At 41.2% G+C, this 14023-nt stretch overlaps 1 protein-coding gene across 2 annotated transcripts; it reads right to left on the reverse strand.

Moving 5' to 3' along the window:
- Positions 1-45: 45 nt before the first annotated feature.
- Positions 46-13388, reverse strand: CFAP90 (cilia and flagella associated protein 90). 2 transcript variants are annotated; one of them, XM_058831694.1, is made up of 3 exons: positions 12312-13388; positions 7802-7918; positions 46-707 (listed from the first exon to the last, which is right to left on the reverse strand). In XM_058831694.1, the coding sequence occupies exons 1-3, from the start codon at positions 12486-12488 to the stop codon at positions 702-704; spliced, it is 300 nt and encodes a 99-aa protein (XP_058687677.1). In that variant the 5' UTR covers positions 12489-13388; the 3' UTR covers positions 46-701. The 2 variants fall into 2 exon arrangements, with proteins under 2 accessions (XP_058687677.1, XP_058687676.1); XM_058831693.1 differs by lacking the exon at positions 46-707 and adding an exon at positions 3390-3704.
- Between the last annotated feature and the right edge of the window lie 635 nt (positions 13389-14023).

The raw sequence follows: 14023 nt of genomic DNA on the forward strand, positions 1-14023 counted from the left end.
TTAGAACCAGAACCAGTACCCACTTCAGCCAGAACAAGTGTGCCCTAACTTGGGTCAGTGCACTGCTTTGCAGATGATGAAGGGAAAACAGGAGAGCTTTAGTTCTAATCGCATCATGTATACCTGATGAACTGCCATATTCTGGTTAGCTTGTGCTTCCTCCCTGTTGGGGAGCTATTTCTTAGTAGAGTAGCAAAGCAGAATTCCCAGCGTCACCTAGTTTTATTTGCACTGTTGTTTTGATACAAAAAAGGTGAAACTTTCACATCATTGACTCTGTATATTTTACCAGTAGATACAGAATGCGGCCATTTTTTTCCTTCCAAGGCTATTGTTAATAATTTGTGAGTTGCAGCATCTGTCAATTTCCCCAACAATCTCTGGAGATTACCGGATTCAAAATCCACATCCAGAATATGATTACATTGTATTATGCTGTCCATTCTGTTCATGTTAATTTGTGGCATGCATAAAACCTTTCCATCTCAAAAAGCATCTCATACCAAAAGGTAATGAGATGCTTTCAAATAGTGTAAGCTCAGAACATTAGTAACCTAAGAATTTGTTATTCTAGCAAGAGATATTGAAGGAGAGCAGATGAAATGGCTTTGCAAACAATTATATGGAACTTACCACTAATATAGAAGAAACTGTCAGGGTGTTCCTTTGACACTCAGCACTGAACAAAAGAAGTGAACCACTCAGAACTGAATGAGAAACAAGTAGTGGGAGGGAAAACCTGTGAAAGATCCTCAAAAGTGAGTAGGGATGAGAAAGGTGTGACATAAGCAAAGAAATGAGATAGGAAAACTCAAACTGGTGTTTGGATGTTTGACTTTGTCTGTGGTGGAAGTGATGCCTATTCCTCACATAGGCCAGAAGGTGGTGGTATTCTCAAACAAATTTGATTTCCAATAGCCAGATGGTTTGTAAATATAGTAAGGTCACTTAAAAAACCCAATTTCTACTGACTGTCCCAGAGTAAAAATAACCTGCTAAGAATATGGCCATATTCTATTTCGTTCTTTACTGGTATAACTTTGATACTGATTTTTGAAAAAGCATTGTGGTATTAGAAAATACTTCCTTCTCCCTTTATTCTTATTATGATTCCTTTCATTTAATGCTGCTGAATTTTGTTTAGTGAAATGTTTATTTTTGAAAAGGAATGTAGCTGTTAATGTCCTTTTGTCCATATCCCATTGAGTGTAGAACTGCAGGTCATGAGTAATGATAGTAACAAACACCTCTCAGAATGGGCTGCTTTATGTGCTCTGCTTCTCACATCATGCCAAACAAGTGCTATTGATTGCCTAATTTACTACTTTTTCAGGTCCTAGATTAGGAAGTTTTTGTTTCTCTCTCTTTTTTTTTTTTTTTTTTTCCACTAGGTGTCTCACTGTACTTATGACACAGGTTTCCTGTGTCTAAATCCCTGAGAAAACCACTGTCACAGCTGTGGACTTCTACGTTTTTCCGGTATGATCACTCTGGCTGTTCCTTTCTGAACAATACTGCCTCACCTTTAAACAACAGGATCAATAGCTCTTGAGAACCAAACTGATGCATACTCTGTAGGAGAAACTCCTCCTGAAATTACCTTAAATTTTTTGTACTGGATTCTGTGAAAGTATAAGGCATTAAATGTTTAATCAGATTTAAACATTTGTGCTAAACATGATTTTTAAGTGACTACTGCTCAAATCCTGTTTTTTTTCACCCTTTCTACCAAATTATTTAGTGCTTGTTCTGCTACTATTACTGAGAGGAATGACAAGTTTGTCTTTACAAACAAGCTGTGGGTCTTCTGATAAGATGAAACTATCACTGAGAGATAACAGAAACAATGGGATGGATTCCATTAAAGGATGAAAGAGGCACTGAGGAAGCACCACGAATTCCACAAGAGTTAAGAATTATGAAGGGATTATGCTTTGGGGGGTGGGGGGGTGGGTATCCCAGGTATCAGGCCTTCTGGGAAGTCTGTAACTTTCAAGTACCTCAGCCAATGAGGAAAGAGAGAAGGGACAAGCAGCTGGAAAATTAGCGTAAAAAGGAGGCTATGCCCTCCAAAAATTTGAGAGACCCCAGGGGAATGCCCCATGGCATCTTCCTTTATTCGAATAAAGTAAAAGAACTTCTCTGTCTCCTTTTTGGACATAAACCTCTGGTGTTTGTGGATTAATCTTCCTGACATTACTTAGTCTATTTTTCCATTTTTTTCATATTGCATACAGAACCAATGATGATATTTCTTTTTAAATCAGTCGGACACCATTCCTATAGAGGAATTCAGTGAAATAAATGTCTGAATTCAGCTAAACCCAGATTTTGCCTCTTCAAATGCTAAGTGCTCAGGAGTTCTTTCTGAGTTCCACCTGAAGTCTGCTGAAACTGCTAAGCACATAAGCCCATACATTTTTGAAAATTCTGAGCTGAATATCCACTTCAGCTGTTGTACACATAAAACAATGTCTCACAATTCTCTAGCAGCTCTGTAAGGACTGAAAAATCTGTGACCACTGATACTTTCAGGGTCAAGCTTGCTTAAATGTTAGGTCTATGGATGGTTATGTAGAAGTGTCCTAATTTAGGGCAAATTAGGGAGGAAAACTCTAAATGGGGGTTTCCCCAGGGAAATGACCCTCCCCACCAACTGGTCCAGGAAAGGAGAAAAAATTCCTTGGAGAGAAGTGGAAAAAGCTGTTAATTTAACAGAAATTTAATAATATTAAATAATAAAACCTCTCGCTGTTCGATGGGATGGCAAATCTAGGAAGAAAAGTCCTTTTCATGTGGTGTAGCTCGGCTCGCTCAGGTTATTATCAGTCCTTTCGGCACTGGATAGTGCCGAGGCCCAGGCCCTGGTGGGCCAAAGGCGTGAGCTCCCAGGGTTTGGCTAGGTGTTCAGTCCAGAGCAGGTTTGCACAGATCCAAGAAAAAAGGGAAAAAACAAAGGTCCAGGGAACTCCTCTGCCTCAGCTAGCTAAAGCTAACTAAAAGCCAGAGAGAAGCTCTGTCCCGCTGTCTGTCCGTGCTGCAGAGACCACAGTCCAGGAGCGGGATGTGTGGGAGCGACTTTTTTCCTTAACACAAACTGCGTGCTTCTTCTTCTCCCCACTCTTGCTTTCAGAACCAGTCTTAAAGGTGCAGAACTTAATATATAACATAAACCAGATGATTGGGGATACCAGTATCATAAAGTCACCCTAGGACAAGAAGCAATGCCCAGAATTGCAGAGACAGCTTTTGACCTAACAGGTCTCATTCCCAGCATTGCTGCCTAAAATGTTCTAAAAAGTTATTGTTGCTGCTGCTCTTCATGAGATTTTTATGAGGATGTAAGGAGAAGACATGAATTTTAATTAGCATGAGAAAAACTGCAGAAACTATTTCACCCTACTTTTAATCCAGATCATTCTCATTAATTAAACTGTAGAGAAAAAGGCAAAAGCACCATATTGTTTTTCAAAGTGTTTTGGTTTTTTTTCCAGATAACTGTTGCTGGTGATGACAGATACAAAAGATTTCACATGGATCCAGGCCTGGAGGTTTTTTCAATGAGCAGGGTGGCTGCCTTCCCCGTAGGTTGCTGCATGCAGGCTATAAACCCTTGCATGCTCTCCAGTTGCTGGGTCTTAGGGCTTATGTATGCGCTTCCCATACTCTGAAGATGTCACCACAGGAACAGGTCTTGCCATTTCCTGTGAAAACAGAGAAGTTGCCTATAGAAGAAAATCACAGAGTGAATAGAAAACATGGCAATCTTCTACTGGTAAATGTGCTGTGGCCAGGGGTAAAATAACTGAAAGAACAGTACAGCATCTGCCATATGGATGTGTATTTGTTTAGCACCTTTACTGTTCTGTCCCTGCCCCAGTATTTTATATTATTTTTATCTTAATAAACCATGAATGTGTCACTAAATGATGAGATGGTAAGGTATGGAGCTGTGGACTGAGAATTTTTACACAAATACATATACACATGTGATTACCATGAGATTACTGGCAAACTAAATGCTAGAAAAGCACAGAATTTAGTTTTCTTGTGCATTGAGTTGCATGATTCTTTTGAAAAATAGGACAGATTTGTACCCCCTGTTACAGGAACACCTACCCTGCTTGCATAATTCAGTGAAAAAAACATTAAAAAAGCAAGCCTAAAGAAAAACCCTGAGCAGCCACTTGCAAGGCTCATGCAAGCTTTCCCTGAAGGAAATAAAACATATACTACGCTATTTCTGAAATGAATGAAAGGTTTTACTAAAAATACTTGTAGCTGTAAGATTACAGAAGCAACTGGTTTGCAATTATGGAAAGTGGACTTGATGACAAACAACCTGACCAAGAAAAGATTTTAAGCTTGTTCTTAGTAAACTGCACTTTAAGTGGCTGTATAATCACTATTTGCAACCTGCAGTTCTTTCCTGTGTACAGCAACAAGGAGGTACCAAGTCAGAAGGGAAAGATAGGATTTGTTTATTTTTCTTTCCCTAGCAAAAGGTGTCAGATTTATCAGGCTGCTTGTATGTTTGCACACTGACTAACACAGTAAGCCTTGGTCTGCAATGTGTTTTTCTAGTCTTATAATATAAATAGTATCTAAATGGCAAATCAAAATGCAGATGCCACACCATAATTCAAGTGCAAGCAAATGACTTCCTTGCTACAACAGACACAAGCCTGGGCAAATTAGCACTTAAGTCCTGAAAAGGTGCAGGTGGGAACACAGATATCTCATAGCAGGGCAATCAGCTAAGAGATATTTCCAACCTCATGGACAGAACCCGAGTTTCTTGGAAAGATGCTGTAAACTCTTTTAAAAAGCAAACAAAAAGATAAACAAAAAGACTATAACTAACTAACTAACCCACTCAATAGAAAAGCTTATTTCAAAACATTTATCCCCCAGTTCTCCTGCCCACCTTACTCTACCCTATTAAAAGCTATTCAGTACACCAAGTTTTAACCCCAGCAGAATGAAAATCAAGTCAAGAGGACTGACAGGCAAAATTAAGACCATTTCCTCCTCTGCCCTAGTTGCGGATAAATGTTGAAAAATAAGAAACTAAAAAAATCTTTGTACCATCAAGAAAGACTTTGCTAGAAATTCAGGATTTACAGTACTAATGACAGGCAGCAGTATATAATTCCAATAGTTTGTGTTCCTTTTAAATAAAGAGGATTCAGTTTTCAGCATCCTTGGTAGCACAGTGCTGACTGGGAATACTGACATTTCATCTTTGTGGGTTTGGCATTCAGTGGGTTTCAGATTTTCCAACAGTTGGCTGGGAAGCATCCTGCTATCCACCCTCACAGCATGTAATTCTAGCACTGTTAGCACTTGGAATCAGCAATGGCAGCCCTGTGCATGCACTCCACTGCAGTTACATGTAGCTAAACTCCGTACCTGTCACTGTACTCTTGAATTCTGTGAGTGTACCCAGGCTATCTTCAGGAATTGAGGGGCTTACTTGCAGTGGTTTGTTTTTTTCCACTTCAAGTGAAGCAGTGTACTGTAAAGATGTCAAGTGTGGTATTTTTATTTATTATATTTTATAGTTTAGTTATTATTATATAAAGCCTGAGAGACCTACTGTGATAATTAAAGAGAAATTGACTATGTGACCTGCACTGGTTACATCCAGTGTTGGGTGTCATCACATGCAGGAGGATCGTGTTGTAGTATTAAGCAGCTGTGGGTTTGATGTGTCCCCATGCTGTTTAAAGGGCTGGATTAAGGGACATCTATTTGCACAGTCCCTTTTGTGCACTGCCCAGCAGAGCTGGTATGCATTCTGGCCCATACAAGTTTGCTCTAGGAAGAAAACTGATAGGAAAGTGAGTTTTGATACAAGAACTCAATAAAAAGCTGTAACTTTATATTGATGAACTTTATCTGTACACAGATATCCCTCTTGGAGGTTGGGCTTGGTACTAGGGAAGAGATGTTGTTTTTTTTTTTTGTTTAAATTAAGAGTTTCATTTCTAATTGGAGTAATAATTTACATACATACACAGATTTGCAGTTTTTAGGCATGAGCAGGTGATGCTAATGGGCACTCCCAGGATTCCTTTGGAAGCATCTAATACTTCCTGCACTGTCTGATAGAGTTGAAGGGCATTATGGCTACACACTTGGACTGAAATGCCTGGCATATATAACTGCTAGTGAGACAAATCCCAACCAGTGGACTTTCTCAGAACAAAACAATTTTATTGCGCAGGAATTAGAGTAATTTGAACTCTTGTGTCATTCTTCCTTCTCTATCATATATAACCATCAAAGTGGGCAGCCATCCCTAGCCTACCCATCAGTTTTACATCCCATGAACCCATTGGGATTTTGAGGTTATTAGTACACAGAGGTTACACTTAATTTGGTTTTTGACAGCCTCTGCTTCTATGTGCAATTTTGTGTGTGTATGTATACATATAATTATATATACAGACACTTGTATATATGTGTATTATTCAGATGCTGCATGCAAAAATACACACACATTTATACATATATATTATAGTATTTCTGTTTCCAGGGCAGTATTTACCAATTGGGTTGCACATCAAACCCAGATTCTGTTGGCTTCAAATACTTGCTGTCCTGGGGTGACTTTATGATGCTTGTATCCCTAGTTGCCTCTTCTGTTTATGTTACATATTAAATTCTGCACCTTTAAGACTGGTTCCAATAGCGAAGGTGGGGAAAGAAGAAGTGCACCACTCACTCTCCCACATGCTTCTCCGGACTGTGCTGTTTGCAGCAACATGGACAGACAGCAGGACAGAGCTCTCCTTTACTTTTAGTTTTTAGCTAGCTGAGGCAGAGAAGTTACCTGGACTGTTTTGTTTTTTTTTTTTCCCTTTTTCTTGGATCTGTTCAAACTTGCTCTGGACTGAAAACCTAGAAAAACCCTGGGAGCTCACGCCTGGGGCCTGGGCCTCAGCATTTTCCAGCACTGGAGGGACTGATAAGAGATTGAGCCAGCCAAGCTACACCCCTTGTAAAGGACTTTTCTGGATTTGCATTCTCATTGAACAGTGAGAGGTTTCACTGTTTTAGAATATTCAATTTCTGTTAAATAAACAGGGTTTTTTTTCTATTTTTCTCCAAAGAAATCATTTTAGCAAACCAGTTGGGGGAGGGGCTGCTTAAATTTGCTTTCTGGAGGGACCCCATTTGGAGGTTTTCTCTCAAATTTGCCCTAAACCAGGACACTTGCCCAGGGATGCCCATGTGTTCTCACTGACCACACCTTTACATTTGCTCCCTATGAATTTCTTTCCTTTAGGGAAATCTGGTATAGGTTTTCCTAACAAACTCACCAGCTTCAGAAACTTAGGCTGTCACAGCAAATGCTGGCATAGAGAGGGTGGGGGCTAAAGGACAGTAGTGAAGTCATGGCCTCTGAATCCAGTCCTCTCAGGAAGAAGTGTTTTTAAGTATCACAAAAATAACTGCAGAACCACCTGAAGTACAACTCTTGAGGGGCACAAAGGTTCAGAGTACACCCTGAAGTGATGATTTGCCTCTTCCTCCTTGCTTTAACTTGCATACATCTTGTCACCTGGAAATCTTCAGGATATGAAAGAGCATGAAGAGATAAATATAGTGTTTTCATGGGATAATGCTTTCTCCTAAACCTGCAGGCTGAGCACAATGATATCCTCCTTCCAGTTCCTTTCCCACCATATGGGCTACATTATAAAGGGTAAATCAATGCCTATAGCCTCCAGTCATGTCAAAAAAGTACAAAACACCTTAAACAAAGATAATTATGAATTTTTCAAAGAACTACCTCCTCATGAATTTTAAGGCCACAACCCTTTGCGTGTTTTCTGTCACATCGCGGAAGATATTGGTTGTAATCTTCTGGTATTCTAAAAACGGCATCATAGGTGAAAAAATCTCCTGTCTTGAGAAAAGGGGAAAAAAATGGCTAATTCACAGAATTGCTTTACTTTACAGATTACAGAATACATGTAGTCAAATCAATACCTAAATAGTGCATATATTACATTAGATGATAACTGTAATATTACTGACCTCAGGAAGTTTAGGCTAGTCCTTTTGAATAGTTTGCAAGATACCTAATGACATATGGTATCATTTATTAAGTTCATTCAGCTCTGAAATTTCCCTTGTGGCAATTTACTAATTTACTTCATTTTTTCCCTCCTGTAATCTGCTGTACTTTTGGAAATTTAACTGATCTGTTTTAATTTTCTGCACTTAATATTCTCCTTCCTAAATTTGTGTATTTATCAAATGATCTGGCACAATTATGTAAAAGCAAAACAGGAACTTTAAAGAAGACAAAGGTATCCTGCAGTGTAAACAAAATTTAATTTCTGATTACAGCAGAATTGAAAAATGTGCCACAGTGGAAATCCTGTGATCCTGTGGTATGCATGACACACATATATCAGGCATGAAAATAAAGCACACTCCAAGCCATAATATAGTTGTTCAACTGTTGACACAGCTTGCATCCAAATAAGCAACATAAAAGACCTGCTCTTCTAACAAAGGTGTTTGTGAAATCCAACCAGGAAGTTCTCATAAATTGAATCAAAGCAATTTCAAAACAAAAAAAACACTTTTCAGAAAAAAACAAAATTCCCTACTGAAATATGCTGCCAGTTCTTACAGAACTTCATTAAAAGGTCCATATTCTGTTAAACCTGTCAATCATCATTGGCTTTGTGCATGGCTGACTAAAAGAATTTTCTTGGGCTTTTTTCTTCTCTAATTTTACAGTGTGTCAAATTTAACCTTTGAAAATCTCATGTACTTTGAGTCTTTCAAATAACAGTGGTATTCTCCAAATACAGTCAAGTCATGGCAGGTCAAGGTTATAATGATTCCATTAAAAGGAAAGCATGGTTAAGAGCACTAGTAAGACACTGCTGTAATTTCAGGCTTTATTTGTAAAGGTATCTACAATACTTGGTTTGGCCAAGAGGAGAGATTATTTTGTGTTTAACCTATCTATCCCTTCACTTCTCAAAAACCATTGAGCTTCAGAGGATTTCAACACTTCAAGATTTTCAACACTTCAGGATTTTGACACTTTCAAGAGTACCCTGCACATGATTTGTCATCTCCATCATTATTTCTGTGCTTCCCTGCTTCTCCTTTCCTCCCTCTCCTTTCCTCTCCATGCTACCAGTTTCATTAGGTGGGTATTTAATTTGTACTCACCACCAGAAATGTTATTTGCTCTCTGCTGGTACTCATGGCATTATTTTTTACTCATTTCAGAGCAGGAGTGTCATTTGTTGCTCATGTCAGAGCAGATAATTCATCCTTTCCAGAACTCACAGACAGTCAGCCAGCCTGTTATATCAAAAACAAGCCCTGTCCTAAATACATATTTAAGATTTTCTGCCAGATTTGTAGAGACAACACTTCTTTGCTCAATATACTGGTAACTTTCTGCTGCTGTTTCTCTTTGCTGTAAATTATAACTTGGTTGGCCTGAGTGGTGGTGGTGGTGATGGTGAGCTGTTTCTTAAACCCATCAGAGCAAGTGAGACACACAGAGCTGATGATAAATATGCACTCAGGGTAGGCATCCTCTATGTACTGCTGCTAAAGCTAAATGCTTTATTCATTCATTAGTATTCCAGACACATGTAATAGCTTTCTCCACATCTCAGAAGAAGAAACACCAGGCACACTGGCTACAATAACTTCTGTAAAGCATTCCAGGGAGCAACTGCCAGCTAAGGGATTAAAAGGCAGGAATTTCTGGCTTCTGGCCATGCGATGAGCCCATCTTCTTCCTGCTTCTCTGTGCTTCAGTCTCTGATACATTGTTGGTTTTAGGTATTTAAGCTGCAAAAAGGAATGAGATTCCTTTTGCTCTATAAATAAAAATATTAAAATTATCTAATTCCTAAATTGTGCAAAAGAATGGGCTGAATCTGCTTCCTCCCCTGTGTCCAAGGCCTGGGCTGTGAAGAAACCTATTAAACAGCTGTTAAAATTTTTTGTTTCCATGCCACTGGAGCGTAATTTTTCACAAACCAGCCTCTTGTGAGTGTGAAAACAGACTATACTGTAAGGAAAAGCTCTACCATATGGCTGCTAATTCTGTGTAGACTAATGAGCTCCACCAGCCCCAAGAGCACCCTCTGACCTGCCCTTGCTTTACTCTTGTTGTGCTCTCCCTACCGTTTTGTGAAGCATGGCACCAGCTGTGCCTGAATCACCTTTGTGTCAGATCACCTTGCCAAGGTAATGCTGGAATCAACATAAACTGCCCAGTGCTTGGTGCATTCACCAGTTTGTCACTTGGGCGAGGAGAAGATTCATGGGTTGTATTTATTGTTATAAATTGTCATAGCATTGCTATGTTACATTGACGTAACAGGAATTTCAGAACTTTTTTATACTAATTTTTTTTTTTTTTTTGAGAAAAAAGCCTTTAATGTCCTTCAACTCTATCAGACATTGTTAAACTTCAATGTCTCATATGACACTACATTGAAAAGTTCACCACCCAGAAACTGTAGTTCAGCTGAGGAAGAAGACATAAGATTGTTTTCATTACTGATTTTAAATATGAGGACAGAATGAGAAACTATGGTGACATAATGCAGTAGACTGAGGACTGAGGCTCCCTGCCAGCACACCTGAGGTACTACTTACTGAGTGGCAGTGTACCACCTTCAGAAGCATTCAGTTACAGAGGCATATATTGATGTTATTGTTTAGAGTAGCTCTATTGATTTTATTAAAGCTGACCACGTGGAAAATTTATGCAATGCACACGGAAAATCTTTTCCTTCAAATGAAGATGGAAAAGTGTATTATTAAAGCGTTCCCAAGAGTGTGTGTTGAAACAAAATCCACTGATGCTGCATCAAACCCTAGTGACAGATGATACCTTTTCTAATGTTCCTCCTAGAAATGCCTCACATTTCATTGATACCAAGTGGCCTGTTCATCCTAAGTCCCTGGCAAACAATGTCTCTGCCTTCTCCTGTTATCCAGTAAAAGACCTTTCCTTCATTTGCCATCCACAAGTAGCAAACACACTTTGCAAAGGCCTCTGATTTTGGCATTAGACAGCCTAGTGACAGAGATTTATGTGCCACATTTCTGTCAGAAAAAAATTCTTCACTGCGAGTGTGGTGAAGCACTAGAACAGGTTGCCCAGAGAAGTTGTGGATGTCCAATCCCTGGAGATGTTCAAGACCAGGTAGGATGGAACTTTGATCAGCCTGGTCCAGTGGAAGGTATCCCTGCCCATGGCAGGAGGGTGGAACTGGATGATCTTTAAGGTCCCTTACAACTCAAACCATTCTGTGATGCTATGATGATTTTTGGCACCTGTCTGATCAGGTCCCTTGTTGTAGTTGATAGCTTGAAATATATATTTTCCCATCTTTTAGTTGTGATTCCCCCCCCCCCCCCCCCCCCCCAGCTTCTCTTTCTCCTAACTGTTTACCTGGCGTCAAGTCGTCAAGTTACCATGGTTACTTAAGTTTCTCTCCTCAGCCCCACGGCGAGAGGCCGGATAGAGTAAAGAGAGGACCCTGCTGGCATTTCCAGCTGCTTGAAGTTTCTTTAGCCCAGGAGACCCTTCTTTCCAACACGGAAGTTTGTAACTTTGTTATTCCTGTCCCAGAATGCCTCTGAGCTATGGAAACTGAGAGGGCATGCTTACCTTGCCTTCCCTTTCTTTTGCCCCTGTGTTGACAGGAAACCAAGCCCCCCCTCTCTCCCCCTCTGCCTCTCCGTGGAGAATACTCCTACATCTTTGTGGGCATTTGAAGAAGTTGATGTCTGTTATTTCTGCCTGTTGTTGTGTGTATAACCTTGATTTGTAGAAAGTTTGTAGGATGTACTAACTGAGAAAAAATAATTGGTTCTCTCTCTGATGTTCCCTCCCTCCGAGAAACCCTGTTAAAAGAGACCCCCAGACCCCAAATCCTTGGTCTCTCGTCCTTTGGATTCCCCTTCCCAGAAATAAACTGTGGAATACAAACCAGAGAGAGAGTTCCCCCCCCCCCCGTCCCCCCCGATTTCTTTACTCGCTCTATAGACTTGGATTCTTGAAGAAAATCAGTGAACCCCACAAACATGCTGTCTCGAAACCCGAGTGAAGAGAAACCTCATCACTGAGCTAGCCGGGCCACACTCGAGAAGATCGAGTCAGTCCCTCATGATGAAGGCCGAGCCTTTGCACCGGGTCCGGGCAGAGGGTCTACACAGAGCAGAAATCCACGGCGAAAGCTTGTCCTTTCGCTCTGCGCTGCTCCCCGCCTACTCCCGGCTCGGTCCCTTCACTCCCTTACCTTGTACGGCCGGCTGAAATAACTCAGCTCTGGAGGCCCTTCCCGTTTGGGCGGGACGAAGCTAAAGGCGGAGAAAGAAGCGAGGGCAGGCCGCCTCTTCCCCGGTGCGTTGCCCAGCGCTTCCTGTACCAAGAGCGTCCCGGTGGCGCCCGGCGTGCGCGGCTCGGGGGCGGCCATGCTGTTCCGGCCGCCGTTACCTGGGGACCGCCCCGAGCCCCCGCGGCTCCGGGGCTGGGCAGCCCGGCAGGATTTCGCACCGGGCGCCGCTGCGCTCGTGTGCTCGGGGACTCGGGGCGTTCCGTTGAGCTCTGTCAAGCCTGAAGTGTGAATTCTTGGACACCCGATAGTGGAGTTTTCATCTCAGTCTTGTGAAACGGCTCCAGTTCCCTGGTCCTTTGTGTCCTTGGAAGCTGGGGAAGAAGGTTAGAGCAAAGCGTAGCCGCATGGGACTGTCTTTTGCTGTGACAGCTTGCACTAGGCTCCAAATCCCCCTCTAAGTGGGTGTCAGGAAAATTAATCCACAAACACCAGAGGTTTATGTCCAAAAAGGAGACAAAGGAGTCTTTTTACTTTATTCGAATAAAGGAAGAGGCCATGGGGCATTCCCTTAGGGTTGTTAGCATTCAGGAACACATAATCATGGAATGATTATATGAAGGTGCTTTATTAAGAGCTCTGGGTGTCAGGTACACATACCCAAATCTGACCCGACTTGGTTTTGAGTTGAACATGTTTTTATATAACTTTCATATTAATTATTAAACATTGTTCTATTGTATGCATTGATTTTACCCAAGCATGGATTTCTTGTGATCCCCCCAAACCCCTAACATAGTTTCTCATGATTCTTTAAACAATAATTATATCTAATCACATCTAACAATTGTATAATTTATCATATACTGATTACACGGGTGCAGTTTCACATGATCTTAGCAAGCACAAGGCCTAACATTTCCTAGGGCCTACTTTTAACATTTTTCCCAGGGCTTGTCAAGCCTAACTTTCTTTCTAACTCTCTGTCGTGGGTTGATTATGATGTTAAATTGTATTCCCATTCATCCACCTAGCCCAGACATAGGTTTTGTATTCTTAAAATTTCATCTAAGAGTACAAGTGAGTGGAAAAGAAGCACAAAGTCTGTTATCAGAGACTGTACTCGCTCCCCCCTACCCCCGCATCCCAGGACGGGGTTTTGACTACAGCACAGACAGACAACAAGAGACAGATCGCCTTGGCTTTCCAACTAGCCGAAGCAGAGATGTCTTCCTGGACTGTTTTCTCTCCCTTTTCTTTGAAATGGATCGAACCTGCTCTGGACTGGGAACTCGGGGGAGCACCGGGAGCTTGCACCTGTGGACTACCAGGAGCCCAGCCTGGGCAGCGGTATTTTCCTGCGCCAGAGGGACTCATAACAGAGCGAACACCCACAGGAAAAAGACCCTCTTAATTTTGTCATCTCTTCAGAGCGGCAAGAGGTTTTGTAATTTGATATTGTTCATTCTTGTGCTGGGTAGTGCTGTGCCTGTTAAATAAACAGTTTTTTTCCACTTCTTTCAGAGAAATCTCTTCCCGAACGGGATGAGGGGTGGGAGAAAGGGGCCACGTGGGTTTGCTTCCTGGGGGGGGGGGCCCCATTGGAGGTTTTCTCGCAGATTTGCCCTAAACCAGGACATGATGATAAGTGATTTCTTTAATGGGTAAATTGGATA

This window comes from Poecile atricapillus, chromosome 2, assembly GCF_030490865.1.
Source record: "Poecile atricapillus isolate bPoeAtr1 chromosome 2, bPoeAtr1.hap1, whole genome shotgun sequence".
NCBI lineage: Eukaryota > Metazoa > Chordata > Aves > Passeriformes > Paridae > Poecile > Poecile atricapillus.

Excerpts from the sequence above, each read along its gene's own strand:
- CFAP90 (XM_058831693.1), bottom strand. The coding sequence starts at position 12,488 with ATGGCCGCCCCCGAGCCGCGCACGCCGGGCGCCACCGGGACGCTCTTG. Across the intron at positions 7,919-12,311 it reads ATTTCAGCCGGCCGTACAAG|ACAGGAGATTTTTTCACCTA; the intron begins GTAAGGGAGTGA and ends CCTTTTCTCAAG. Across the intron at positions 3,705-7,801 it reads GCCTTAAAATTCATGAGGAG|GAAATGGCAAGACCTGTTCC; the intron begins GTAGTTCTTTGA and ends CTGTTTTCACAG.